This window comes from Cotesia typhae, unplaced genomic scaffold, assembly GCF_013202065.1.
Source record: "Cotesia typhae breed Kobodo isofemale line unplaced genomic scaffold, CoteBio_Ctyphae contig_5, whole genome shotgun sequence".
Lineage (NCBI taxonomy): Eukaryota > Metazoa > Arthropoda > Insecta > Hymenoptera > Braconidae > Cotesia > Cotesia typhae.
In genome coordinates, this window is record NW_027423757.1 from 11,847,482 (window position 1) to 11,875,165 (window position 27,684).

General features: G+C 27.6%; 3 protein-coding genes across 4 annotated transcripts; all 3 read right to left on the reverse strand.

Annotated features, from left to right (window-relative positions):
* Positions 1 to 40: 40 nt before the first annotated feature.
* LOC141530585 (uncharacterized) lies at positions 41 to 20,606 on the reverse strand. Of its 2 annotated transcripts, XM_074247774.1 has the most exons (17): positions 19,918 to 20,606; positions 13,812 to 13,863; positions 10,627 to 10,842; positions 10,284 to 10,409; positions 9,591 to 9,683; positions 9,055 to 9,126; positions 8,263 to 8,503; positions 7,807 to 7,878; positions 7,310 to 7,478; positions 6,932 to 7,217; positions 6,086 to 6,320; positions 5,779 to 5,912; positions 5,282 to 5,443; positions 4,270 to 4,593; positions 3,396 to 3,668; positions 646 to 782; positions 41 to 421 (listed from the first exon to the last, which is right to left on the reverse strand). In XM_074247774.1, exons 2-17 carry the CDS (start codon positions 13,845 to 13,847, stop codon positions 232 to 234), a joined length of 2,766 nt encoding a protein of 921 aa, XP_074103875.1. In that variant the 5' UTR covers positions 13,848 to 13,863; positions 19,918 to 20,606; the 3' UTR covers positions 41 to 231. The 2 variants fall into 2 exon arrangements, with proteins under 2 accessions (XP_074103875.1, XP_074103874.1); XM_074247773.1 differs by lacking the exons at positions 9,591 to 9,683; positions 10,284 to 10,409; positions 13,812 to 13,863; positions 19,918 to 20,606 and adding exons at positions 11,702 to 12,472; positions 13,131 to 13,719.
* Positions 20,607 to 22,353: 1,747 nt separating this feature from the next.
* Arr1 (arrestin 1) lies at positions 22,354 to 24,327 on the reverse strand. Its single transcript, XM_074247782.1, has one exon. It carries the CDS (start codon positions 23,698 to 23,700, stop codon positions 22,564 to 22,566), a length of 1,137 nt encoding a protein of 378 aa, XP_074103883.1. The 5' UTR covers positions 23,701 to 24,327; the 3' UTR covers positions 22,354 to 22,563.
* Positions 24,328 to 24,466: 139 nt separating this feature from the next.
* On the reverse strand, positions 24,467 to 27,680 carry LOC141530588 (tRNA (guanine(26)-N(2))-dimethyltransferase). Its single transcript, XM_074247780.1, has 9 exons — positions 27,477 to 27,680; positions 27,274 to 27,406; positions 26,475 to 26,662; positions 26,167 to 26,389; positions 25,794 to 26,084; positions 25,527 to 25,700; positions 25,100 to 25,258; positions 24,784 to 24,977; positions 24,467 to 24,683 (listed from the first exon to the last, which is right to left on the reverse strand). Exons 1-9 carry the CDS (start codon positions 27,590 to 27,592, stop codon positions 24,524 to 24,526), a joined length of 1,638 nt encoding a protein of 545 aa, XP_074103881.1. The 5' UTR covers positions 27,593 to 27,680; the 3' UTR covers positions 24,467 to 24,523.
* Positions 27,681 to 27,684: the final 4 nt, after the last annotated feature.

Consider the following 27,684-nt stretch of genomic DNA (forward strand, 5'->3'; position numbering starts at 1 on the left):
TGATTAAATACAATGAGTATTTCAATATTTAAATGATCAATTTTTGGAGCTGTATTAAAAATTTTTTTTTAATTTTTTTAATTAATTAATTAATTATTATAAAAATTCACAATTTTAATTTTTAAAAAATTCTACATGTGATTTTTTTTTTTTTTTATTTAATTATTAAAATTAAAAAAATTTATTTTCTGTTTAATTCAGTATGAATGTAAACGCTAATGTGTGTTATGGTTATGAGTCTATTATAATCGGAGATGATGTTGTGTTTTGAGGAGGTATGTCTAAGGCCCCGTTGCTAATCCATTTGTTTTTATGCTGATCTATACCGAAGCCTTCCTCGTAATTGCCTCGGACAATGAACAGTTGTTTAAAGTGAGGAATACAGTAGAGCTTGCCGTTATTGAGAGTAAATGAGTCCATTCTAAAATAATAAAATTTTATTATTTAAATTTTTTCTCACATAAAATAAAGGTGAATATTTATTAGTGGGGTCAACTATTTTAATTTTCATTTTTTTTAACGAAATTTTCATTTGATTTTATTGAAATAATTTTTTTTTTGAAAAATTCATAAAAAAATGAATAATAAAAAAAAACTTTAATAAACTTTAAAAATAAATTATAATCATTGAGAAAAAAAAAATACCTGAGGATGCAATTGCACTGCAAACATCTGAAGCACTGCTTGTGAAAAATCTTGTTGTTAGTTTCTATTTTTTCCAAGGGGTAGACCTTCTTCTGGCAGCTCTCGCAAATATCTATGTCAACTGTCGTTGGTATCCCCTAATTTATTGTATAAAAAATTGTTAGTAGTTTATTTATAATTAATAAATAAATTAAGTAAATATATTTTTTTATTGTGAGCATTTGACCGTTTTATTTTTCGATATTCAGGATTCGCAGAATCAGTACTTTAAATGTGTATATGATATAAATAAATTGTTATAAACACATTGATTTATACGATATAAATACATTGTTGAAAAATACTTGTACAAATAGGTTTTATTAATTCGCTTAGTATCGAGTATGTGTGCAGTCAGAAACTTTAATTCATCTGTTTATTTATGTCGTAATTAAAATTAAAAATAGCTCTTGGATGTAGTTGAACTTATAGCTTAAAAAACAAGCTTAAGTTTAAAAAACAATCCGCTGAAAAAATTTATTTTTTCTGTTTAAAAAAATTTTTTAATTTATACAATTTTTTAGCGACAAAAAAAAAGCGCTGATTACTTTTAATCATGTACACACACATACTTAAAAATTTTTTTCATTAGCGATTTTACATGTTATAAATATATTATAAAAGCACAAGCGAAAAAAGAATTTTTTTTTTTTTTTTTACTTAGACGGAAAGATCAAGATGACACTGGGTATCATCCCAGATTATACTCAGTGATATCTGTGGTAAAAAAAATTTCAGATAGTAACTAGAAAACTTTAGATTATACTGAGTGATATCTGGATTATACTAATTGTAATCTGGATTATACTCATTATAATCTGGGATGATATTCAGTGTAATCTTATTCTTTCCATGTATTAAACATATTAAAGGGAAATTACAAGTTAATCTAAAGATAAGACTGCATCACATATTAAATGTCAGTTATATTGCTTATTTATTAAATTTTTTTTTTTTTTTTCTATTGAAATTTATATTAAGTAAAAAGTTTCTATGGTCGATTAGTATATCGTTGTTGTAACATATACAAAATATACTTGTATAAGTACGAGTTCTACATTTTATAAGTCAATTTAATCAATCAGTAAAAATTCAGTCATGTCAGTTATTAAAAATAAACAATGATTACAAAGAATAATTAACCATACCAAGTTTATAATGCCGGCTGTCTTATAAATAACATTTATAACATACCGAACAAAGGAAGCGCTTCAAAATATCAGTATCTATGATAAATTAAAATTCATTATAAAATAATTAATATCTAACAAGATCTTTTACATAAAAATTGGTATAACATTAAGAAAGATCTTTCAAAAATACATGAAATATTTTTTTATAAATTTAATTGTTAAATTAAAAATTTTTTAAAATATGTCATGTATTTTTGAATATATTTATAAATTTATTAGCTCGTAAATTCGATGCCGGGTCAATAAAATGATACTATAAATAAATAATTAAAAACATACAGAGTTACATTTTTAAACTCAAAAATATAATAATAATAATAATAATAATAATAATAATATTGCAACTTAACGCTTAAATATATTTAATATATTGAATAAAATCATATTTAAAATGTTTTAAACATCAATTATATAACAATAATAATAATTAATTAATAATGATATAAAATACACTTTTTGATACGACAATAATAACGAAGATAATAAAATGATGAATTCGAAGCTTTGATAAGTTTCTTGATAATGATTATCCCAGTCCCTGCTTGCTTAGAGAGTTTGTTGCTCGACTACAGCGGGGCTGTGTTTTCCTTAGTCTTCAGCCTCGCCGGGTTTCACTGTTTACCCCAAAAATTAATTACATAATATTACAAATTAACATACATCATACATTTATGTTCATTAAAAAATAATTAATCAAACATGACATTAATAAAACAAAACCATGACAATAGTATTAATATCTAAAATTTAATGCAATACATTAATAAAAAATTAATAAATAAATAAATAAGCTAAAAGTCCCAATATTGACCCCGTAAATTATTTTTAAATTTATTTAATCATCTGTAATAAAAATATCTATCATATAAATTTTTATTAAATTCTAATTAATTAATAATTGGTGTTATTTAAAATTAATTAGTAAATATCACTAATTATAATTTAAAAAAAATAAATTGATTATTAAAAACATTACTTGAGATATTATTATAAAAAAAATTCAACGATATTGATATTTAATTGCTTAAAAAAAACCAAATCATAATTTTGTCTCTTATGGTGTCAATAATTGGGGCTTTTACCTTTTAAGTAAAATGCAAAATTACACACTACTCTTACACTCATTAAACATGCTAATAAATTATTAAGCTGATACATAAATAAATAATAGTATGGATTAATAAATTAAAATAAATATAAAAAAGCATATTTTAATCCTGAGATAATTTCTGAATAAAGGATTAAATAATTCGCTGCTTACAATTATATTTTTATTCACTTCATTCCCATGCTGTGCCAATTTGCGTTACATATATTATAAGAATTTATTATTAAATTAAAAATAAATCACTGAGGTATATAAGTATAGGAATAAATAAAAATAATAAAATGGTCAAATGCATAGTGCAATTTTTTTTTAAATAAAAAAAAAAAATATATATATATATATATATATATATATATATATATATATATATATATATATATATATATATTTATTTATAAATTTAAACTTACCACGAATCTGTTGACCTTGACTTTAGGCGTACGTGGAGACTCGGTTACTTGCTGAGTACCCAAAGACTCAAATCTTGCTTTAAGACTTCTTGTTGATTCTATGCTAGTCTGCTCTCCATCGCCATTAGTCGCTTTTATTAACTCCATTTCATCGACAATTGTGGTGCTATGATTGTTTATTTTTTTGTCATTAACTTCCCATTGTTCAAACTTGGCACGAAGAGTTTTAGCGTTCGCTGCATTTTGTGCATTCTTTAAAAATTCATCCTCCATCTGGAATTAAATATAAATGATAAATAACTGCCGTGATTTGTGAATTATGAATAAATAAAATTTTGCTTTAGTAATTAATGAATCTTATTAAATTGCACTGTACTTTTTTAACTATTGACGTTTTTTAAGATATAAGCTCATTTTGATATTACTCTCATCAAGAGCTTTCATTTGAGTACCCACATGCATTTTTATATATTTTTCATATATACATATATATAAAATATATAAATATATGAAAAATTGATGTGGGTACTCAAATGAAAGGTCTTGATGAGTGTAACATCAAAATGAGCTTATATCTTTAAAAATGTCAATGAAACACAAGATACAAGGTCATTCCTTGTAACGATACCAAATTTAACCATGAAAACTCATTTTATCATATAAATGGATAATAAATAACAATCACCCGTTGTCTTATCTTTATCCAAGGTGATTAATTCTTAAAATAACTATTTGAATATTTTAGATAAGTAAGAATAATTGAATCACAACATTATTCTAGCCAATTATCAGTAGATAGATAAAATGATTCATTGAAAAAATATTTATCTACATATGTATTGTAAAAATGAGTAATTAATGGCATTAGGATTACCTTATCGGAAGCCCGAACATAGTTAGGATTTCTTCTTTCCTCCTCGGTGATATCCTCGTTTCCATCTTCCTCCTCCTCCTCGCCGTCCTCTTCCTCGTCGGTGTCAGAAGCAGTCAGCTTAGCATACTTATCCTCCGGCGGCGGTGTGAAACGCTTCAGCGGCTTTGGTCCATCAGGTACATCTTCTTTCGTGGCCTTCTCCTCCATCTGTCTGAATATGGAGAGCATTTTTTTTGTCGTGTCTGTATGAACTAGCTGGTCTACTTTGTCGTCCGCTCGTATTACATCCGGATCCCGATAAATTTCACGTTCCGGTGAATTCACCTAGTTTTATTAAAAAATAAAAATAATTATTGAGTATTATGATAATTGTTTCTTTGAAATCATAGCAAAACATTATTATTAGGTCCAAAATTTTTGCTTTCTTTAAAAAATTTAATTTTTTTTTTTTTAATTTCTTATGTGATTTTTTTTTTAACGGCCAATATTTTTGCCGTAATTTTTTAATTAATTATTCAAATTTAAACTAATTAAAAAAAATTAATTTAAAAAATTGCGGCTTTTTCGTTGGTCGTAAAAAAAAATCTAAGATATTTTTTTTTTTATAAAATTAAATTTAAAACTTTTATAAAAAAAAATTTTTTTTTATTTGATCAATATTTTCGCCGTAATATCAAAAATTCAATTATTAACTCTTATTTTGAAATTACAGCAAATCTTGACCATAATTATAACAAATATTAATTTAAAAAAAAAAAAAAAACATTAACTTGCAAATAAACTCAATCACACAAAGTCATTATGTAATAATAATAATATTATAAAGAAGATTGTAATTATGGGAAATAATAATAATCTTGATAGGGTTAATTGTGCTGTTAGATAAAACCGGCATACGCGTAACACACAGCAATAATTGTAATTATTTGAATGTATATGCATGTATTATTTAATTGCGAAGTCACCATTAAAATAAAATCTTAATTATCCCATCACACATACGCAAACAAACCTTAACTTGTCCATCACGTGGTGGCGTTATTCTGAACTGCTTTCTTTCTTTCTCCGGCTCTTTATACGTCTCAAAAAATTTAAATTTATTTGAGATGTCGGATGTCTCGACGTGAATTTCTTCGGTTGTATCTGTACTACGAACCACATCGTCTACTCGTACCTGACGTCCCATAAATATCTTTTTTTTTATTACAACTCCCCAGTTAATCAATCATTCTTTTTTAAATAATAAAATAATGGAAAAAAAAATATATATATAAATTCAAAGTATTTAAATAAAATAGAAACGAGTAATTTACGCGATGATACTGATAACAGTTATTACAAATATCTACATCTACAGTACACAGTATTTAAATTCCTGGGTTGTTATTATAACTTACAAGAATTTCTTATAAATAAAACAAAACAGTAAATGAGCAATTAATAGCTGTAGCATTTGTGTCCAAGTAAATGGCCTACTTAATGTAGTATTATAGTACTAGCATAACTTACATCTCTAGCGCGTCTTGGAGCATCAGTGAGAGACTTTGAATTGGCTGCTGCGGCTGCGGGTGTCATTGGTCTTCCGCTTTTGGCCGCAGATGCATCCAATTCCAAAAATAAACTCCGAGATTTTCTACTTATACCTGAAATTAAGACGTAAAACTTTAATTTAAACTCGCTCCTAATTTTTAGTTGCATACATAAATTACACTCATAAACATCCTCAAGATGTTATGCGAAATCTAAGTCCTACACAGATATATTTATAAACATTATATTATATTATACTATATATATATTTTTTTTTTTTTTTTACCAGCTGCAATAACATCTTCGTCTGGTTTTTCCTGTTTTATTTTATTGCTTGTGCTGTTACTATCAGCTTCATCCGCATTCGAAGAAGTTATCGGCTCGCCACGTTCGAATTTTTCTTTTATTGAACGTGCGTGAGCTGGTGTGCACTGGAACTCTTCAGCAGGATTTATCTTAGTGACACGCTCGCTGGTAGCCACTGCTTGCTGATACAGTTCTTTCATTTTACCCTGCTTACCCTAAAAGCACAATTAATTGTTATTATTAATCTCAATCTATAATCATTTACTAAAATTAAAAAAAAAAAAATAAATATTGTGTCTTAAAGGCTTTAGATACAATAAAATTGATAAAAACCTTTTTTATAGAAAATTTAATTTTATTTATTATTTTTTCATTTCTTCAATATTTAACCAAAAATGTAAATTTCAAATAAAAGAAATTAAATTAAGATTGAATTTTTTAAATAAATTGTAATTAAAAATTAATATTGTATCTAATAGACGCAAGATACAATTAAATTGACAAAGAGCTTTTTAATAATAATAATAATAATAATAATAATAATAATAATAATAATAATAATAATAAAATTCTAATTAGATCTACAACATGGTTGCTTAGAGTCGAAAGAAAACAAAAGAGCAATCAATAGAGATTTACGCTCGGAATTATTTAATACAAGATTTAAATGACTGTAAATAAATCTCAGTATAGGTCACAAAAATTAGCACGCTATTTCAAACTGATAATAGAACGGAATAATAATACAATAAAACTAGCAACAAATCTTTAATAACAAGCTAGAGCTAGATTGTTGAAAGTATTGTTTGAAAGTATATTTTAATACCATAAAGAGCCTTGAACGTATGCCGGCAATTTCTTCTTTGCGTGCTTCACGCTGTGATTCACGTCTGCCTTGTTGACTCGTCACTTCCCATCGATTTTTCATGTCGTCCATTTTAGTAAAACTTATCGGACGTTCGCGTATTGATTTTTTCGATTTAACTATGTCTGCATCACCCTCCTCGTCTTCTTCATTTTCTTCCTCTTCTTCACTTTCACTTGACTCTTCATACGGTATCCCGTTCAATGATTCATCAGCCACTCCGATATCCATTCCTTTAGCTTGAAATCTATTTTTAGACAAAATCCATTTTATATATATATATATATAAAAAAATAAAATACTCTGGATTTAATAACTATAAATAATTAATAAACTTACTTAGCGAGTTTACTGAGAATACTCGGTGATCTCTTGACAGATATCTGTGAAGCGGACTTTTCAATGTCATTCATTTGCTCGTTCGTTGATGATTTCTCAAATACTTGAAAGCGTGATTTAACGTTAAGTGATGACAGCTCTTCTAGCCCAAGATCCGGTTTATCAGAAGCTTCAGCACAACCACATTTTATACCATTAATAAGTTATAAACAAACAATTCAAACCGGAGTAATTAATTACAATAAAAATATCAGACAATAAATTTTTTTTTTAGTTTTTATAATAATAAATTAATAAAAAAAATAAATTATTAATAATATTTGATACTTTTAGTGTCATTTAATATCAGACAATAATTAAAAAAAAAAAAAAATTACCTCTAATAAGTTAAAAAAAAATTTTTTTTTAATGTTTTTATAATAAATAAATAAAAATATCTGATATTTTTACAGGATTTAATATTAGATAATAATTAATAAAAAAAAAAAAAAAATTACCTCTAACAACGTCAGGTGGTAATTCTTTAGGATGGTTCTCTCGAATAATCATCTCCGGTTTTTGCGGACATACTGCAAAAGAATAATAATATATAATCACTATTAATACTTTCACTGACTTTCAAATTAATCATGTATACCCATCATTACATAAACTAATGAATGAGTTTATTTAATTGTTAATCAACCACAACTAGGATGAATAATAAATATGAATTGTCGAAGATAATAGAGAAGCTTGGTAGTCGGGCAGCCAGTCGATGTCGATAGTCCTACTGTCTGGCGTACATGTATTACAGACAGACACACACCTGGTTAAGTTATATACATACATCCTATACCCGTACACGCCTAAAGGTATAGGCATGGGGTATGGGGATAGGTACAGTGATGGTAGATGGTAGATGGTAGATGGTAGAATGTATAATGCAAAGCAAAGTGTATAACCAAACTTACGAGAGCGATTCGAGTCGTCGACAGGTTTCGGTTGAAATAACTCCTTAAAATGTGGTTTGCAGTAGAGCGTACACTCGTGGCTTTCGTAATTGTCGACATTAAGTTGCTTGCTGCACTGAATGCATCGGAAGCAATTTTTATGCCATATTAAACCCTCGGCCTTTGTCTGCTCCATTTGAAACACAACCTTGCCACAGCTGCGGCAATTCGGGTTCGCATCACACCCACCATTTTGTCCCGCCTAAAGACAAATTTTTTTTTAGTCCTTGAGGATACTATGATGATCAACTATTTAAGAGGTTTATTTTATTAATTGTTAACTAGCAACCTGCAATCACTTTGTGAATGCCGTTGCTTGTGAACTATAAATAAATCAATTTTTGCTTTATTAAATAATTACTTTTGTTAAATTGCACTGTAATTTTTTAATTATTGACATTTTTTAAAATATAAGCTCATCCTGATATTACACTCATCAAGAGCTTTCATTTGAGTACCCACATGTATTTTTATATATTTTTCATATATACATATATATAAATATATAAAATATATGAAAAATTTATGTGGGTACTCAAATGAAAGGTCTTGATGAGTATATTATCGGGATGAGCTTATATCTTTAAAAATGTCAATAGTTCACAAGATACAAGGTCATTTCTTTATTTTTTAATGATGAAAAATTATAACAACCTATTTTATCATACAAATACACTGGCCACAAAATTTCGCTTATTTTCTCAATAATATAAATTATTTTTTAGATTATTGAGAGAAAATTAAATTTTTTACCGTGTCAGTTGAAGACCGGGTGTGCAGGACTGATTTTTTAGTTAGGGCGTCAAACTTGTTGAAACTCGACTTCTGTAACAAAAAATAATATATTTAATAATAAAAATAACAAGGTGACTTAACTATACTGAAGACTTTTTAATCCCAAGGATTTTGCAAGCTGAGTATACTTTTATATGAATGTTTGTGTGGATAAGCAATAAATTATTTAGATAAAAAAAAAAAAAAAAAAATAAATAAATAAATAACAGGATGAAAGCGGATGTAAAATATGTTAAGTTTATAAATAAGTGTGACTTATTTTAAAAAGTTCAAAAAAATCTCGAGTTCATAATTTTAAACGGCCACCTCTTGTAAGAGTTAAGAAGTATTGATAAAGCAATTACACAGGATATAATAAAATGCTAAATATATGATATGATATGACATAAAGGCATTATGCTTTTTGTTCTTGCATTAATCTGAGCACTTGGAAAGGTACAAAGAGTACAAAGATACCTTGTATAGTAATTTATGACCCCTAATGTCACACTCACCAACTGTTTAATGGATACTCCGGTCTCGATTGTTTCCTTATTGAATTTCGTCAGCTCTTTGCACTTAGTACTTTCCAATGTGTAACATTGTGTCTACATGCGATTGAAATAAATCAGTAGCTTTTATTATTTTTTTTAGTCATGCAGATATCGCTAACTCCGACACTTTGATTATCTAATTTTCACGTTGTTTTTTTTTTTTTTTTTTTTTTTAGTGCCAAAAATTTCACGTCTGCACAATTAGTACGCTGTTAAAAATCTAATTATTTATTTTTTTTATCTTAAAATTAATTTATAAATTATTTATTTAAAAATTTAATTTAATTTTCCAGAAAAATTCTAATTATTTATTTATTTTTTTTAACTTAAAATTAAAATTAATTTATAAATTATTTATTAAAAAATTTTATTTTCAAGAAAAATAGTCAATTAATTCTTGGAATTTTTATAACAAATAAATTATGATAAAAAAATATTTTTATAAATATATAAAATTTATATTTATGAAATTTTCTTTTATAAATTAATTATTTTAAAAATTAAAAAATTTTTTAGGTGTCTATTATATAAAAATATATTTCTATTAAATATAAAAATATATTTTTTTTCTAAAATAATTAACAGCGTACAAAATAATAAAAATAAAAATAAAAATATTGTGCAAAAACGATTTTAATTTATAGCAATACTCACGAGAGTTTTGACGTTAACGTTTGAAAAATCATCCTGGTCTAAAATACACTCCTCCGCGGACACGGAATTGTGGTAATTATGGTGGCTATTATTGTTGTGCATGCTTGAGTCTCCAGTATTAATATTCTGCACACAAAATACACTAAACATGCGTCAAACATATTAAAGAACTTGCCCATGCCTAAACGCTCATTAAACCTCTTATACAATTTCTAATTATTAATGCTAATTACTGATTGTATAAAAGTTGGGATGCTAAAGAAGCGATCATGCAGGCGAATTAATAAAAAATTATAATTTTTCTTAACAAAAAAAAAAAAATAAATATTTGAATTTTACTAACCACTGAAATGTTTTCCTTTTCGAGGTCGCTCTTTTTTTTGCTCTTTTTAGTTTTTTTAGTGCGCGACGCGCTGATTGATGACTGAGGTGGAGACTGGGACGTAACGTCGCTATTACCAATGACACCCTCGATCTTTTTCTTTTTTATCTTAGCCGAACTTTTAGTTGTCGTGGAGGTTATTGTGCTGGTTGTTATCACCTCCTCTGAACTCTCGGTCTGCACCAAATAATCGTTAATCAAATAGACATTTATATATATTTTTACACTTTGCAATTTGTACATGGTAGAGCCCATATTTACATCGTGCACTAAATCTACCAGAGATAAATCATCTACTTGTAAATTACCGCAACAATTACATGTTGCTTCAATGTAATACTATACAATATTTTATACATTTTATACAGTACAATGTTATTTAAGTTTTAATAGAGACACTGTAAAAAATTTCTGGTTTGCGGTAAGAAGATTTTCAAGTTAAAGTCGCATTTTTAATGTTTAAATTAAAACCAAAAATTTTTTACACGCTGAGAAGAAAAATTTATTTAAAAAAATTAATTTGTTGAAAAATTTAAACGATTTTATTTTTTTGCTGAAGAAATAACAATTTTTGAATAAAATTTCTATTTTATCTTTTTTTGATGTTTTTAATATATTTTTTTTTTTTTTTTAATTTGTTAAAATTGTGATAATTAACTGTTATTATTTTAAATTGTTCATTTTTTTATGTATTTAAAAAAAAAAAAATATATATATATAAATAAAATCTAACAGAAATTTTATTCAAAAAAATTAAAATTAAAATCGTTGACCCCATTTGTAAATAATTACTTAATTTTCTTTTACAATAACTTTCTTGTTGAAAAAAAGTTTTCTAAATTTGAAAAGAAATAATTTTAGACATAGATTGTCTATCCATATTTTTTTTTAACAAAAAAATTTCTATTTCTTCATTTAAAAATTAAAAATTATCAATAAATAAATTTATTTTTACAAAAATGTCAATTTTTTTAAAAATAAATTTTTTCTCAGCAAAAAATAAGAAGAAGAAGAAAAGATTATTTTCAAAACTTACACTGCATGCATTTGTTAAATTGTCATCAAATATTTTTCGGTAAACTGGTGATGGGTCTAATAGGGAAGAAATAGACATGCTCTCACAATCAGCTAAATTATTAGTAAGTTCATTATTATTATTATTATTGTTGTTGTTAATAATAAGATCGTTAGTCTTCTTGGGCGAGTCGCTGACAATGATTAACTCGGAATGGGCAGATTGACAATTATCGCTGTCGGGAAGAACAATATCGGCGGATCCAGTTAAATTTATATCGGACATTATCTTAGAGTCTGGCTCCGGAGTAACCAGCTCCTCGTACTCGTCCTCGCCGGGTTCTGATGAATCAATGGCATTAAAATGATTTAATTCAGTCAGCAGTAAAGAATTTTTTACTTGCTGCTTCTGTTGGCGGCTGCAGCCGGTCAATGATTCCTCATTACTATTTTCTCGATAAAGACTATTACCAGTCTCTCTGCTGTTGCAACTGCTACCAAACTCTATTAATAAATCTTCATAGCAATTATTTTTTATTATTGTACTCTCAATAGTATCTTGTCTAGATAAACAAGTTTCCGTGAGAATATCATCATTTTTATTTTTATTATTTATTTCTTCAGTTGTCTTCTTAATATCTTTGCTATTATTATCAGCCGCTGATAACTGCTCGTTAAAGATAAACCTCGCTGAATCTTGCCAGCCGCTAGACTGAAGATCTAGCGACGGAAAATCCACTGAAAATCCATTCTCGCTCTCATTAACGAGAAATTCACTGACGTTTTCTTTCATCTTAAAAGAAGAAATAATTTGAGAATAATTATCGTCCTGAAAATTATCATTATACACTGATAGAAGCATTTAATAACAAACCTTTAATTACCATATATTTAGTAATGGTTACTGAATTATTTATTAAAGCTCATTTAGTTCCAACAAATAAATATTTAGTAGTATTTAACAAATTATTTATTGTTACACAATAAATCGTTTATTAATATCAAAGAAAAAAATTTTTTAAACTAATTTTAGCGTGTAACTTAATTTTTAAACTCAAAATAATTAAAATAGAGTAGAAGTATTTTTTTTTTTTTGGCCATTTTATTATAAAATTATTGTATAAATATTTTTATAAGCGCAAGACTTTATTAATTTTATTCGTATAAATGTACTAATTCATAAATTCTATAAAAATTCTACTTGAATAGTTAAATTTTTCAAAATAGCAAGTGGCCAAAAATAGTCCAAAAACTTGTACTTCTACTCTAAATAATTTGAAGTAAAAATATAAGATTTAATTTAAACTAAATCATTTGTTGAACTGTAAAAAATAATATTGATGGGTGTAAAATATTTTTTTCTCCCAAATAAATGAATAAAAATGTTGTTACTAAATCCTTCTATCAGTATATTTACTTTCAATATGATTTTGATCTCCAACAATACTTACGCAACTTTTGTTAATAACGGAATGCTCTAGTAAAGATTCTTCCGCATTTTTAAACTCCTCTGGCAAAATTTCACTTTTCTTCCCTCTATCCTCGAGAAAATCAATTAAAGTATTCAGAGCAGTCGGTTCTGGATCTAAATCTGTACCAGCAGCATCGCAAGTAGGAGCAGTAGCAGCCGCGACATCATTATTGTTATCTTGATAACTGTGATGATCAACAAGCTTAATATTACTCCCGAGAGCAGGCTCGTGGATTTCACCTGAGTTATTTAGAAATTCAGAAACAAGATTTTGGCTGACGTTACCGTTGGAGTCCTCAATATCTGTTTCTATGATGAGTCGACCGTTGTTGATGCCCACCAGATCTTGGCATAGCTGGGAAGAAAGCTCCGATTGATGATGGTGATTCGTCAGTTGCTTCTGCTCCTCATCAATCAACATTTTCTTATTCTCTTGTTCAAGTTCATTTTTCAACCGGATCAATGCGAGTTCATTGTCAATTATACTTCTAAGACTACTCTCCTCTACATTATTTATAATTATACAACCAATTATCCCCTTTTCCTCAATATTATTATCATTGTCACCAAGTTCCTCACTACTTGCTGTTATTTTGTCAATATTTATCAAAGCAATGTTAGAATTGGCACCGCACGCATTATCGTTTTGTTTTGTACTTACTAAACTTGTAGTTTTATTTTCCACTAGTTCCGCCATATTTTAACTGGGTTATCTGCAATTACAAAAAAAACATTTTGTTAATTTTGTGAAGATACTAATTTTATATCTATTTATTTCTTTTTTCTGATTTTACGGATTAAGAATTTTAAATTTCAAAGCTTCATTTATTATGGTAACAAAAATAGCCGACATCTGACAATTTGTTTGTATTCATTAATGAATTGGGTTGTAACCATCTATAATTAGAGAAGAATATTCAAAAATGTCAAATGAATTATTTTAAAATATTTTTTTCATACATTTTTAATCTATTAATATTGAACTAGTTCACAAAATTGTCAGATTTTAATTATTTTTAATATCAATTTTATTTCAATTTAAAAATTGAAATTTTATTAAATTTTCATGCAGTTTTATCAAATAAAAATTTATTAAAATTTAATTAATTCTTTTTAATACAAATTCTAAAATTTTTATTGATTTTTAAATCTTAATCTATTAATATTGAACTAGTTTAAAAAATTGTCAGATTTCAATTATTTTTAATAAAAATTATTTAATTTCAAAAATTAAAATTTTAATAAATTTTTATTCATTTGTATTTAATAAAAATTTATTTAAATTTTAATTTTTTCTATCAAATAAAAATTTATTAAAATGAAATTAACAATTAAAAAATGAAAAAAAGTAATAGTAATTCTAGCAAGTGAACAAAATTCTTTAGGTCAACCTGTTGAATGAAACTTAATCATTCCCTTTAAAAAAAAAAAAAAAAAAAAAAAACCCGGGAACTCATTAAAATAAATTAACCAAGATTTCATTCATTCTTCTGCTCTATGTCTTATAACTTGCATTGTGATTGTCATTATTCACATAATAGTCGGTAAATAATTAGTAATAATTAATTAACGCTGACAAATACGTGGTGAGTACTCGGCGGTGTAAATTAAGCGGGTATCCAGTAACCCGCACACTATTTAGAAAAAGAAGAAAAGGGGTCTTGGAATCCCAAGCAGTGAGATTGTAAGAGTAACAACCAACAGAGTATAGAGAGTATGTCAGTACAGGTCTATCCGTTAACGTTGGCCAGCTTTAAACAGTAGAGAGGAGATCTGCTTCCAACGGAGCAACCACCAAACGCATGTATGTACCTATTATTAGCCGTTAATTCTCGTTCTTATTTATCCTATCCTCAGCAGTGTAAGTGTAACCAGCTCCAAACAACAAAACCTATTTTGACAACGATGAAATCCGAGATATTGTCGTTATATCACGTGTATGTTTGTTGGTTACAAGTAACGAGTTACAAGATTACTGTGGTTGATACCCACAGGATTTCCGACCGAGATTTTCCGTAATTCCAACAAAATAAACCGCCGAGCTTCTTTCCCCTGTAATTCAATATTTATTATTATAAATTATAAATTATAAATTAATCCTCTTAGTTGGATTTCTAAAAATAAAAACAATAATATTAATACTAACATTGAGGAAAAAAATTAAATTATTTCCTATGGGTCATTTAATATAATGATATATTATATATTAAATTTACTCATGTCATTCACGCACAAGTGCCTAATGAACCAAGTATTCATGCTTTAACAGCAAGACATTTGTAAAAAAGGGCTGCTGGACTATCTGGGATAAAAAGAGCCAGCAGATGAGCTGAGAGCGTTCTTTCTTCCTCGGTGAACGGTTTTTAAAATAGGATTTCTTTTTTAAATCGCCCGAAATAAATAACAAGTTGTTGTTGTTGGGAAAAGAAGAAATATTTATGTGACTAGAAAATCGAATGGGCTTTGCACGGTTCTGTTTAAATATTTATTATCGACAATTATAATTAATCAATATTTGTACAAATTTTGCTTATTAATTTTTAGCCGTTGCCATGGTAACCGTTTCTACACGGAAAGAAAAAGATGACAATGGATATCATCTCAGATTATACTGAGTGAAAAAATTTTTTTAAATAGTAGCCAGATTATAATGAGTATAATCTTGAATGATATCCAGTGTTATCTTGTTCTTTCCGTGTATGGTAATTGTTGCCAAAATAGTCACCATAGCAACGAAGAGCAACAACAATGAAAACATGACATCAACTTTTTAATTTAATTAATAAAGAATGAGTATGACATTAATGGATTAATAAAAGGTAAATTGGAAAATTTTTATGTTAATAGAGCAGAATATAGGAATAGGTACCAGGTTATTGTGTTATTTGTGGGCCAAAGAAGAACAAATTGTTGTCTTCTTTTTCTCCTGTCTGATCGTTGTCGGTAAGGTATGCGTACTTGAACTCACTTTTAAACTGATATCTGATTCCATTCGTATGTTTAGCTAACAAAACTATGTTTTACTTATATACACTGCTCACACTAACGTTCTAGACATACGTGTACAACCGCTTGCTTTGAACCTTAGCCAAAAAACATTCCGGGATTCTTACGAGTCATGCAGCTTAAGAGAAAAACCAGCGCACGCGCTATGTAGACACTGACTCTCTGTTTTTACTAAGTGATTTAAATAATATTTTTAAAAATATTATAATAATAATAATAATTTTGCGAAATTTAAAAATTTATAATTGAGCTATATGTTGATGATAAAAAATTAAATTAAAGTTTTAAATTAAAGACACAAGATACAATAAAATTGATGAGGACCTTTTTTATAGAAAATTTAATTTTCTATAAAAAAGTACTCTTATCATTTTTTTATATCTTCAATATTTAACCCAAAATTTAAATATCAAATCAAAAACTCAAAAAATTTTTAAGATTTTACAATAAAATAATAATAATAAAAATAATGACATTCTAAAATTGTGTAACAGTTTGAATTTTGAAGTTTAATCACTCGCAACGATAATGAATTGGTTCGGAAATCAAGTTGAAAATCTAGACGAAGATGAAGAAGAAGATATAAATGACCAAAAATGAAACAACTAAAAATCAAAGTTAGGAAGTGCGCAATGAATTAAAATAGCGAGTGAGACTTAATTATAAAAGAAGAGATGAAAGATTCATGGGCTAAGCAAATAAATATTTTGCGTATAACTTTCATTATAAGTAATAATAATTGTTATGGTTGGCAGAAAGTTTAATAATTATGTGCGCGATGATTGCGCATGGAATGCATAAGATTAGATTGAGTTAATTAACGGAAGAAGTGTACATGTGATGTGATGATACCTTGGAATCTAAATACTAAATATATTACATGTAATATTATATAGCTATAATACAGATTCATTTAAATAAAAAAGAGGATTACAGATCCTTGTTGTGTCCAGATAAGTGACTCAGTGAAACCGTACTTTAATAATATTTAATAGCATTAGTATTGAGTATTGGGCGTCCGAGCTAACTGGTATGCGCTTGTATTAAATAAAACTTAAGTTAGTATTAGAGTACAGTGTATTATTAGGTTACGATGCTTAAGGTAAAATAGTGAATAGGATGTATAAATAGAAGTCATTTTTCAAAGAAATTAATGTTTTAAAAATAAAGAAACTCCATCCAGCATCTTCCGGATGTTTCTTCTTACTTCATATATTCATATTCATAATAAAGTTCATTCTTATTTATACTTCCTTCGTACTATATAAATTAATTGAATTTTCTTCTTTTATTCAGATTTATAAAGACTATTTTTGGGATTTATTCTGAATAAATTAATTTTTTGAGCTAATTTTTACAGAGAAAGAAAAATTTTTTGATTGGAGAACAAAATTCTTGGCTCAAAAAAATTTTCAGGTTTCTGAAAATAATTTAATTTATTTTTTTTAATGGAAATAATTTTTTCTTGATTCAAATTGAATATTTGATACCATTTTAAATTATTTTTTCGCTCAAAAAAATAATTAGAAAGAAAAATATTTTTTTTGGCTCAAGTGAACCTTTTTTTCTGTATATTCTGTTAGTTTAGTTGCTGCTGCCGGACTTGCAATATTATGTCACGCAATTATGAGTCACTGTTTCTTTTAAGGGTGACACTATTTTTAACCGCAATATTATCACTTTCATTATTCCTGTAAATGCGGTTTTATATACGAATATCTAATACAAAAAGTATAATAGTGTTAAATATTAATAGCTAGCCCCTTTTTTATTTATTAGGAGTAAAAAGTACAACGACCGTAATATTTATGAGCAATTAAAAAATATACGCATTTAAATGAAGAAATATTCTTCATAACGGAAATGTCTGAATTGAAATGATTCAATTTAATAATTTAAATAATAATAATAATAATAATAATAATAAAATTAAATTAAAAGTTTTTAATGTTTAAATATATTAAATAATAACACCAAGAGTGAATATTTCTCATCGCAAAACAGATGTTGCATGTGTAATTTAAATGTGTGGATAAAATACACACATTCCTTTCTTTTAGTATTATAACTGATTCACTGTATAAAATTCCAAAAATAGAATTTCTTTCATTCGCGACTGTACCACTTAAAATTTAAGATGTTATATGCATGACTGAGTAGGATATACTTAACATATTTTTCACTCAATATATTTACAATTATTTATACTTCGTTAATAAATTTAACAATAAATTTTTTGCTAAAATAAATTTATCTTTTCCCGGCTAAATAATAATAAATAAAAAATGTATACCAATACATTTATATTTATATGTATATTTTATTCGGGTACATAACTGTTTTTTTCACGGTAAAGAGCATGTGTGAACAGTTGATACAATTACCTGGCTTTATTATCACAAAGAAAAGAAAGAACCGATAAAAATACGTACATATCAATAGTGTAAATATTTATACATACGTAGACATAAATTATAAACTGTCAAAATTATATACATATATATTTTATATAAATTCACTGATATAATATTATATCTGTAATGATTTACAGATTATTATTATTATTATTATTATTATTATTATTATTGTTATTATTGTTAGTTTTATGAAGTTGCAAATTTTAAAAATTAATAATAATAATAATAAAATTAAAAAAAAACACTTTAATTATTATAATGTAATCTTCTTTTATCAAAATATTGTCTCTCATAAAATTTAATTTCTTCTTTAGGTCAATAAAATTAAAAAAAAAAAAAAAAAAAAAAAAAAAACAAGGATAATGATAATCTTAAATTTGATCTAATTATTATTAAATAAATTTAAGATTAATATTATTGTTTTTATTATTATTATTATTATTATTATTATTATTATCATCGTGAAGATGACTCCGAATTTCAAAGGCCTACAATTCTCCGTTCTACTTTTCTATATCCATACCACCCAGAGCAGAGATCACACCATTAATAGCTCTTGCCTACTCATCTCGATCACCAATTTTATATCACAGTCCCACTGACGCTTATGAAAATTATCCCGTCACAAAAAATCAAATGTAAACTAGTACATCCGCGTGTATATTTAGCCCAAGAAAATATTTCTTCTCGAAGAAATAGAGAAATTAAAGCCTTTGGTTCAACGATATAATAATATTTGTGACAATGAAATTAGCGAATTATTTAAATTTATTTAAAAAATAAATTTATAAAAAATTTCATCAGCAAAAAATTTAAAATACCGCGTCGTATATTTTTTTGTATGTCAGCTATTTTCAGTATCATAAATATTTGCGAAAATGAAAATGGCAAACAAGTTTGATAATTTTTTAATAAATAAAAATTAAATTAACAGCAAAGAAGAAATAACTTTGTGTTAATTTTTTAAATTTAAATTTAAAACCTTGGTGGTTTTTTTTTTAAATTATAAAATTTGAATTATTGACACATAAACATTAATATTTAAAGTTAAAATATTAGTACAAGTACGAGCATGACTACTTGTCGAGTGTAAGCAGTGTAAGTGAGAATAAAAAAGGGATTTTAGATATGCCAGACGTCTGGTGGTGGCGGCGGATGTTAAAATGTGCAAAAGTAGCCCTGCGTTACGGCGAACTACTATGTAACTTGTGTATTTTTACTATCCGACACACATAAACACAACACACATGATATGATAAAAAATAAATGCAATGAACACATACCTACAATAAAAAGGAGCAATTAGCTTGGTAAAAATTGTTTGTAAAAATAAAAGCAACTTACCAGTAACGTTGGTCCGGGTAGAGCAGCAGAGTGTAGGCCTTTAGGCGGGGGATCAGCCAAGCAAAGGTATCACAGAAACTCGAAAAAATATTTGTTAAAAAAAACCGTTAAGCTACCCGACGACAATCGCGATGACCACGACTCGACTGAAGAAGTAAGAGGATGTGTGGGTGCGAGAGCCGGTAGTGTACAGATAAATAAAGCGTCCTCGAGTTTTGTTGGCTCGAGTGTTGTGTGTTGTACTTTTAGTTAAGTTTAAGTTGGTTTAGTTGTTGAGGTTGAGCGAGTGGAGCGAGCGAGTTGGAGAACGCGCGCGCGACACGCTCAGTAAAACCAACTGAGAGATACTGATGATGATGCGAGATACTACAAGATACCTTCCCGCACTCACTTACTCACTCTTTCCTCTTTCACGAGCTCACCCGTACCGGTTGCTTTTGCTTACAACTTACAATACCACAACCACGTATATACACGCCAGTCTTCAGCTTTAATTTTATTTTTTTATCAAACTTTTATTTCCACTAAATATTTCTTCTTTTTTTTTTTTTTTCTTCTTTTTTTTTTTAGGTTATGAACTCCTAATTTTGGTCAGTTTGGTGTCACAACAATAAAAATTGAGTCAGCTGATATCTAAAAAATCTAAAGATTTTTTTTTATTATTATAAAAATTAATTTAGCAGATATTTATTAAATTTTAATCATTTTTTTAACTAATTAATTAATAATACTAAAGTTAGCCGACGTTTTTAATTTTTTAATTATTAAATTAGAGCTAAAAAATATTTTTAAAAAATTTTTCGGTTAAAAAAAATTCTAAAAATTTTTAAATGTCGACTAACTTCATTTTCATTAATTTTTATAAAAACTAATGACACTGAAGTTGGCAGACGGTAAACATTATTTCAAAATTTTATAATTATGCAATTATTATAAAAAAAAATTTAATTAAAAAATTCCACATGTGAAAATTAATAAAAATTACCAGTGAAAATTTTTAGAATCATTTTTTTATTGTAAGTAATTGTTTAAAAAATTTTTTTTATTTGACAGCTGACCGCTAACTTCGGTATTATTTTTCTTTTAATGATTAGGTTAGAACTAAAAAATATTTTTAAAAAATTCATGCATTGTTTTTCAAGTTTTTCACAATTAAAATTTTTTTGTAAAATAAAATTAAAAAATTGTCAAGCGACTGGTAATTTTATTATTATTTATTTATTGAAAAAAAAAAAATTTGAATTGCAATTTAAAAAAATATTTTTTTGTTCAAATTTAATAAATAAAAAAAAAAAAAAAAAAACAATTAAATAATTAAAATTGTCGGCTAATTTTAGTATTATGTCACAACACTGATCACTGAATATTTGTCATGAAGATGATAGCAAGCCGACTTGAACTAAACTGATTAATTAATTTTAATTAATAATTTCGCACTTATGATTTGGATTTAATTTTAATGCAAGCTAATCTATTTATTTTTTTTTTTTTTAGCTCAGCGCATGTATTTGAAAAGTCTAAAGTCGGATTGAGACTACGGGGCTTCTTGAGAGTTGCGCTGCAATTCGCGATGGAGAACGAGCTTGGAAGAACCACTTGGAAGGAACGGCTGGATATTTAGCGTCGCCACCACCGTGCCGTCTTTGCGGTACTACCACCGCTTATTGTATTGTATTATATACGTACTTCTCATATAATACAGACATTCATACACATGACGTGCCAAGTAAAAGTCTCTCTAAGTAAAACCACTACACCGGTATTTTTTTCGCTTCAGGTTTAATTTAATTATTTATTTTCATCCAGGTGGTCGCGACAATTACGGGTTCATTTTACCCGACAATACCCGGTCATAAATTATCCTTTTATTGTGGATTTTATAAATTTATTGTTGGGAGTTAATGGTTAGATTTAAATACAGGAATTTAAAATAACACACTTTGTTTGTTGTTTTAAATTGCTGAGGTTTTTTTACGATAATAATTTTTATTAAAAACGCCTCAAGTTTATTTAATAATTAAATATATAATTACATATATTACTAATAAAATATTTTATTTATTAAAAATTCCGTAAAAGCCAATTTTTATTTTCCATTATTTATATTTTTATTTTAAATATACATTTTTAAATAAATATTTATTAACAACAGTAACAATAAATAATTATAACACACAAAATATCAGTGGAATTTTTTTTTTTTTAATATTTAATTTTTATTTCTTTTAAATTTAATGAATTGCCATTTTTATTACATTAAAGTTAACAGTAACTCGAGAATTTTTTAACCAATAAATTAGTTAAAAAAAAATTGCATTTTTTTTTTTAAAATTTCGAAATGTCAATTTAAAATTTTTTTTGCCATAATTTATTAAAAAAAAAAAAAAAAAAAAAAATGATTAAATATCTGTTAAATTAATTTTCATGCAATTCTTCAAATATTTAAACTAGTATAAAATATCTGCTACTTTATGTGTCATAATAATAATAATAATAATAATAATAATAATCATCATCAAAAAAACCAATAAAGATAAAATAAAAAATTAAAAATCGATTAATTGTTACCAAGAATCAGTAATTCATAATTCAACAAGCACAATTACAGATAACAATAATTAAAAATAAATATATCAATACAATGATTTATTCTTTGACACATTTTTCTTCTGATTGCAGCTCTTCAACATTGAAGCTCTCGGAAGGCATGAGCTTGACGCGTTCATTAGACTTCTGGCGCATCAAAATGAAGGGCAATTCCGCGCAGAGTTCACCCCCGAGAGCTCCCAAGTACAGCTTGACCTTGACAGCATAAGAAACAATGATTCCAAAAGAATCCCGTACATCAGGAGTGGTAATAAGAGTGCTGGAAGCGAGCTCGTCTTCTTCGCGCTTGAGTCTTCCGTCCAAAGCAATGCCTCGTCGGTGTTTATTATTCTCCAATTCTGGTTTCAGATATATCACCTTCTGCAGAGTGGAGCCAGGGCTTATAGGGCAGCCGTCTTGCATCTCAATAGCATCAATTACAGTCCTAAACTGGCCATTTTGGAAGATGACCACATCAATGCCCTGCTGAACCAGGGCTTTAATTTTCTTCACGACTTTATTGCTATTATTCCTGACGCAAATATTGATAGAGATGCTCTCGCCGTGGTGGTAAATCTGCTTGTCGAGAGTCACCTCCAGTTCCAGCTCTCCCGGGCTCAGCAGAAAGTCTTTCCGCACAACAGTGCACGGCTGACGTCCCTGTTTCGTCGGGGCAAATTGGACTTTTCTTATGCCCAGACAAATAGTACTGCGCTTGTGATTTACGTCCGTTTCATTTTCACCGGCGAATATTTTAACATAATAACTGACACCGCAAGGCTCTCCGGATTCTCCAGCTCCCTGCTGGAGGGTCACGCTGGCTGGAGAACACTGAGGGAACGTAAAATTAAACGCAACAGCGTTAGGTCCCAATTTTTTAAGCAATCTCTCTTGCAATTTTGTCAAATTAACATTCGATTTTTTTTCAGCAGCCGGATAAAGCTTCTCCGAAGCCATGAATAAATTCTTCTGGAAGTTCAGGCCCATTACTTCGTCTTCCTCACGGCCGTACCGAAAACTGCACACCAGCTGGCCCCATATCTTGCGACCGCTGTTCACGTAGTCCTGGTCGACTAAAAGAACTCCGTCTATCGGCTCAGTTCCTGACAGGTAGTCGATAAAGTCACGTTTGCCCAGATAAAGCGCGAGCTTGCCATTTGGCGAGCACTTTTTGAATACTTTAAAATTAACAACCATTTCTCTTATAAATTCTAGCAACTAGCAAACCTGGTCAACTAACTGAATCCGGTGGTTTAAATGCCGTTCTTTTATATTCTTCACAGCCCCCAGTCATGACCCTGTATTTATATGATAACTTTGCTGTTGTAGGGCATCTTAATCCACTCAACAGCGCGTATGAGGATTATTTTTTACGTAGCTGATCTTCCTATTTGAATATAAATATCTATACCTTAAGTTAACAGTGTACTTAAAGTTACTAAGAGTGACGTGAAAAATAATCGGTTATATTAAATACACTTAGCACATGCATTTAATACTTTAAAAGTCTTAATATGAGTAAATAATTAAACACCAGGAATAAACCGATTTCTCTGCTGACACGAAATGAAACTGTATCTAGTAAAAGCTCTAATTACATTACTTACATTACCATCAAGTACTACAACAAACTACCATATGACCTTAAAAATTTGGATGATAGCAAAAAATCAGTTAGAAATAAATTGACAAAATGGATAATACAAAATAACTTTGTATTATGACTTTTGTTAAATTGTGCTGTATTTTTTTAAATATTGACGTTTTTGAAGATATAAGCTCATCCCGGTATCACACTCATTAAAAGCTTTCATTTGAGTACTCACATGCATTTTTGATATATTTTTTATATATATATATATATATATATATATATATATATATATATATATATATATATATATATATATAAAATATATTTTTTTTTTAGTAAATAAATTATTATGTTGTTTTCTAAATTAAATTTAGTATTATGCGGAAAAAAATAATTTTTAATGACAAAATATACATACGAGTACAACTATGTATTGTCTATTATTTTTTTTTGTTTACTAGGCGGTGAGTCACTTTCAATTATTGGACTATCAATTGCCTGATTGTCTTCTTGCTCGTTCATTGATTTCTTCGAACGCTTATTTTGGTTCTTTAATCTCTTGGCTGTTGTCTCATTTGAGTTGATCCTTAAAAAAATTGTGTACAAATAAATTAATAATAGTATTAAATAATTGAAAGAATGCAAAAGGAATATAATGATAAAAAAAAAAATAAATAATAACTTACATGGTAGTGGATTTAGTGCCGGGTCCCCAGTAAGACGTGGGATTCAATTGAAACCTCGTCATGTGTTTCTGACGTGACATTGGATTCGCTGAAGGATGTAAATCAAATGAAACGTCAGCTGTTGTTGGTTCTGCGGATAGGATTGCCAAGGCTGCACTATTTTTGTCCAGTCTATCACGTTTTGCCGGATGAATCTGTCCATTTATATATTATAATTCATCAGTCATTATAAATTATTGTTATTTTTATGAAGTATATATTTTTTTCTATTAGATAAATTTAATTTTTGTAATTGTCAATAATAAATTAGACAAACCTTCTCCCAAGCGCGTACTATGTCCCATATCACTTCCATTGGCGCGTCGGTCTTTATCGATAATTTATGTGCATGTGATATCGATACATTGTAACCGGCATTTAGTATCGCTGATCGAAATTTAATCATCGAGGGTGTGTCGCATCTTACAATAGACATCTGAAATATCAATTAACTAATTAATATTTATCATCTCAATTACACGAGGTTTTTTTTTTTTTTTTTTTTTTTACTTATCAACGCAGTAATTAATATTATTTATTAATTATGATGCTCAGCAAACATCTGACAATTTATGTAACAAATTAATTATGAAAAAAACTTCTTTTTTTTTTTTAATTCTAAATTCAAAATTTTTTTATAATTTAATTGTCAAAAAAAAATTGAGAGTATCATTATTAATTATATTATTTAATTTTTAACTTACTAATTTATCCAGCACATAATAAAGCGGTGTTTCTAATTCTTCATCAACAACATTTAAAACTCCTTCAAGTCTCTTGACAGTTCCAAGTTCGGCATGATTTTCTTCAATGGAATTTAAAAGTCTTGAAACAAAGAGCTTATCATGCAAGGGTCCAATCCAAATGGGACCACCCATCTAAAAATTTACAAAATAATTAGAAAATTAGCAACCTTGCAGTCACTATATAGATTATAAACTGATAAATTTAAAAAAAACAAAAAATCATACATGATGTTTATGATTGCAGTGTTTGCATAATTGACCAACCGGCAGAGACTGAGGTAGTTTATGAGCCTTATTAACTCTGATACCAAGTGGTCCAAGTGTCATAGTCTCGCAGCCAGTGCACTGGTAAACCATTCCCAGCTTGGTGGTATTGTCTTTGCACTTTTTCTGGCTGGTAAAAACGCGCACGAATACTCTGATGTAAAAATCAACGCTGACGGAGAGCAGAGGCTCGATGTAACGACCGTAGCGGCCAGCATGAGCGGCGATGTGTTGCAATAATATTCTTAAGGCCTATAAATTCATCAATCATTAATGATTAATCATCAGACTGAAAAATGGAGTATTTAAATAAATGTAGGGTAAATATTCTTACTAATTCGTGACAAGCTTTCGACTTTAGCGAAGTAGCTCCATATTTAACGTAACAGGTCTCTGGAGAATTACCGGCAAGCACAGCCATATCTGTTGCTGTAATTAGTAACAGGCCGCCATTGCTTACACACTGGACCGCGCTGTCCAAGAATATCGATGGACATCCATAAGGATCGAGATCAATACCGTCGAACCGTGTTTGTCTTGATTGGTACATCAGCATTCTACAGAACAATTATTTTAAAATTAGTAGAGGTTTTTATTATTAAAATACTATGCTTGATGATTGATTGAAGATGAGATTATTACGTAGCGTCTTGTTGACTAGCTGTTACTAAATGCTCTACTTTATTGTGTATTATGTTTTTTTTAATACTTTCAGCGGCTTTGGCTGATATATCATTCGCTATTATTTGTTTCAAATACGGGACTTCTTTAGCGTAGCGGATACTTCGTAATCCAGTCGCTGATAATGCTTCCAATACTGATATTCCATTCTATAATGTTAAATAATAATTAATATTAATCATTGTACAAATTTATTTTAAATAAAAATTTACGAATAATATTTTTAAAATTGTACAATTAATTTATTTAAAAAATAGCTGTATTTAATTTTTTTCTATTAATCCAATCTGAAAATTTTGTTATTTATATTAAAAATCAATTAATAAAAAAATAATTTTTTTTTTTAATCTTATATTTGTAATTAAAAAAATTTTTAAATGTCGAATTTTATTATTAAAAATTTATGACACTGAAGTTCACAGACATTAGATATTTTTTTAGAATTTTATAGCAATTAAATTATTATAAAAAAATTCCACATGTAAAAATTACAAGTGAAAATTTTTAGAAGCATTTTTTATGAAAATTAAGTTAATTGAGTTTTAATAAAAACAAAAAAAAATTTACAGATGCTTGTTAAATTCTGTATCATGTCAAATGACAGCTGAATAATCAATATAATTTTAAAAATAACAAATTACCCCAACAATTAATTTTAACATTGTACAATAAAAAAAAATGATTTCTTCTTTTCTAAATTAAATAATTGATAATTTGAAAAACCGATCAGCAGTTTTATTATCTAATAATTAATCCTCACCTCAGTTTTATCTCCAGGTTTCATGTCAACACTATCACCATCTGTTTTCTCCGCTTCATCTTTATCATCACCAGCTTTCTTCTTGCAATTTTCCTCATACTTATCCTTAGCAAACAAACTCAGCACTGCAATGCTGTCAAAATATTCCAAAATTAAAAATAATCCATCAAAATAAAAAAACAATAATCAAAATCACAACAAACCTGAGATCGCGGTTAAACTCCTGCACAGGATTGTAAAAAACATTAGTCTCCTCGACCAGAATCTCGGCTTTTCCTTCGTTGACTTTTCCTCCAGATACTTTTATAGAATTTTCCATTTTTTTTTTGTAAATTTAAAAACTCATCTTCAGAAACTAGATTTAAAATTCACAACGTGGAGAATTTTAGGTTAGGAATAAAGAGTGAAATT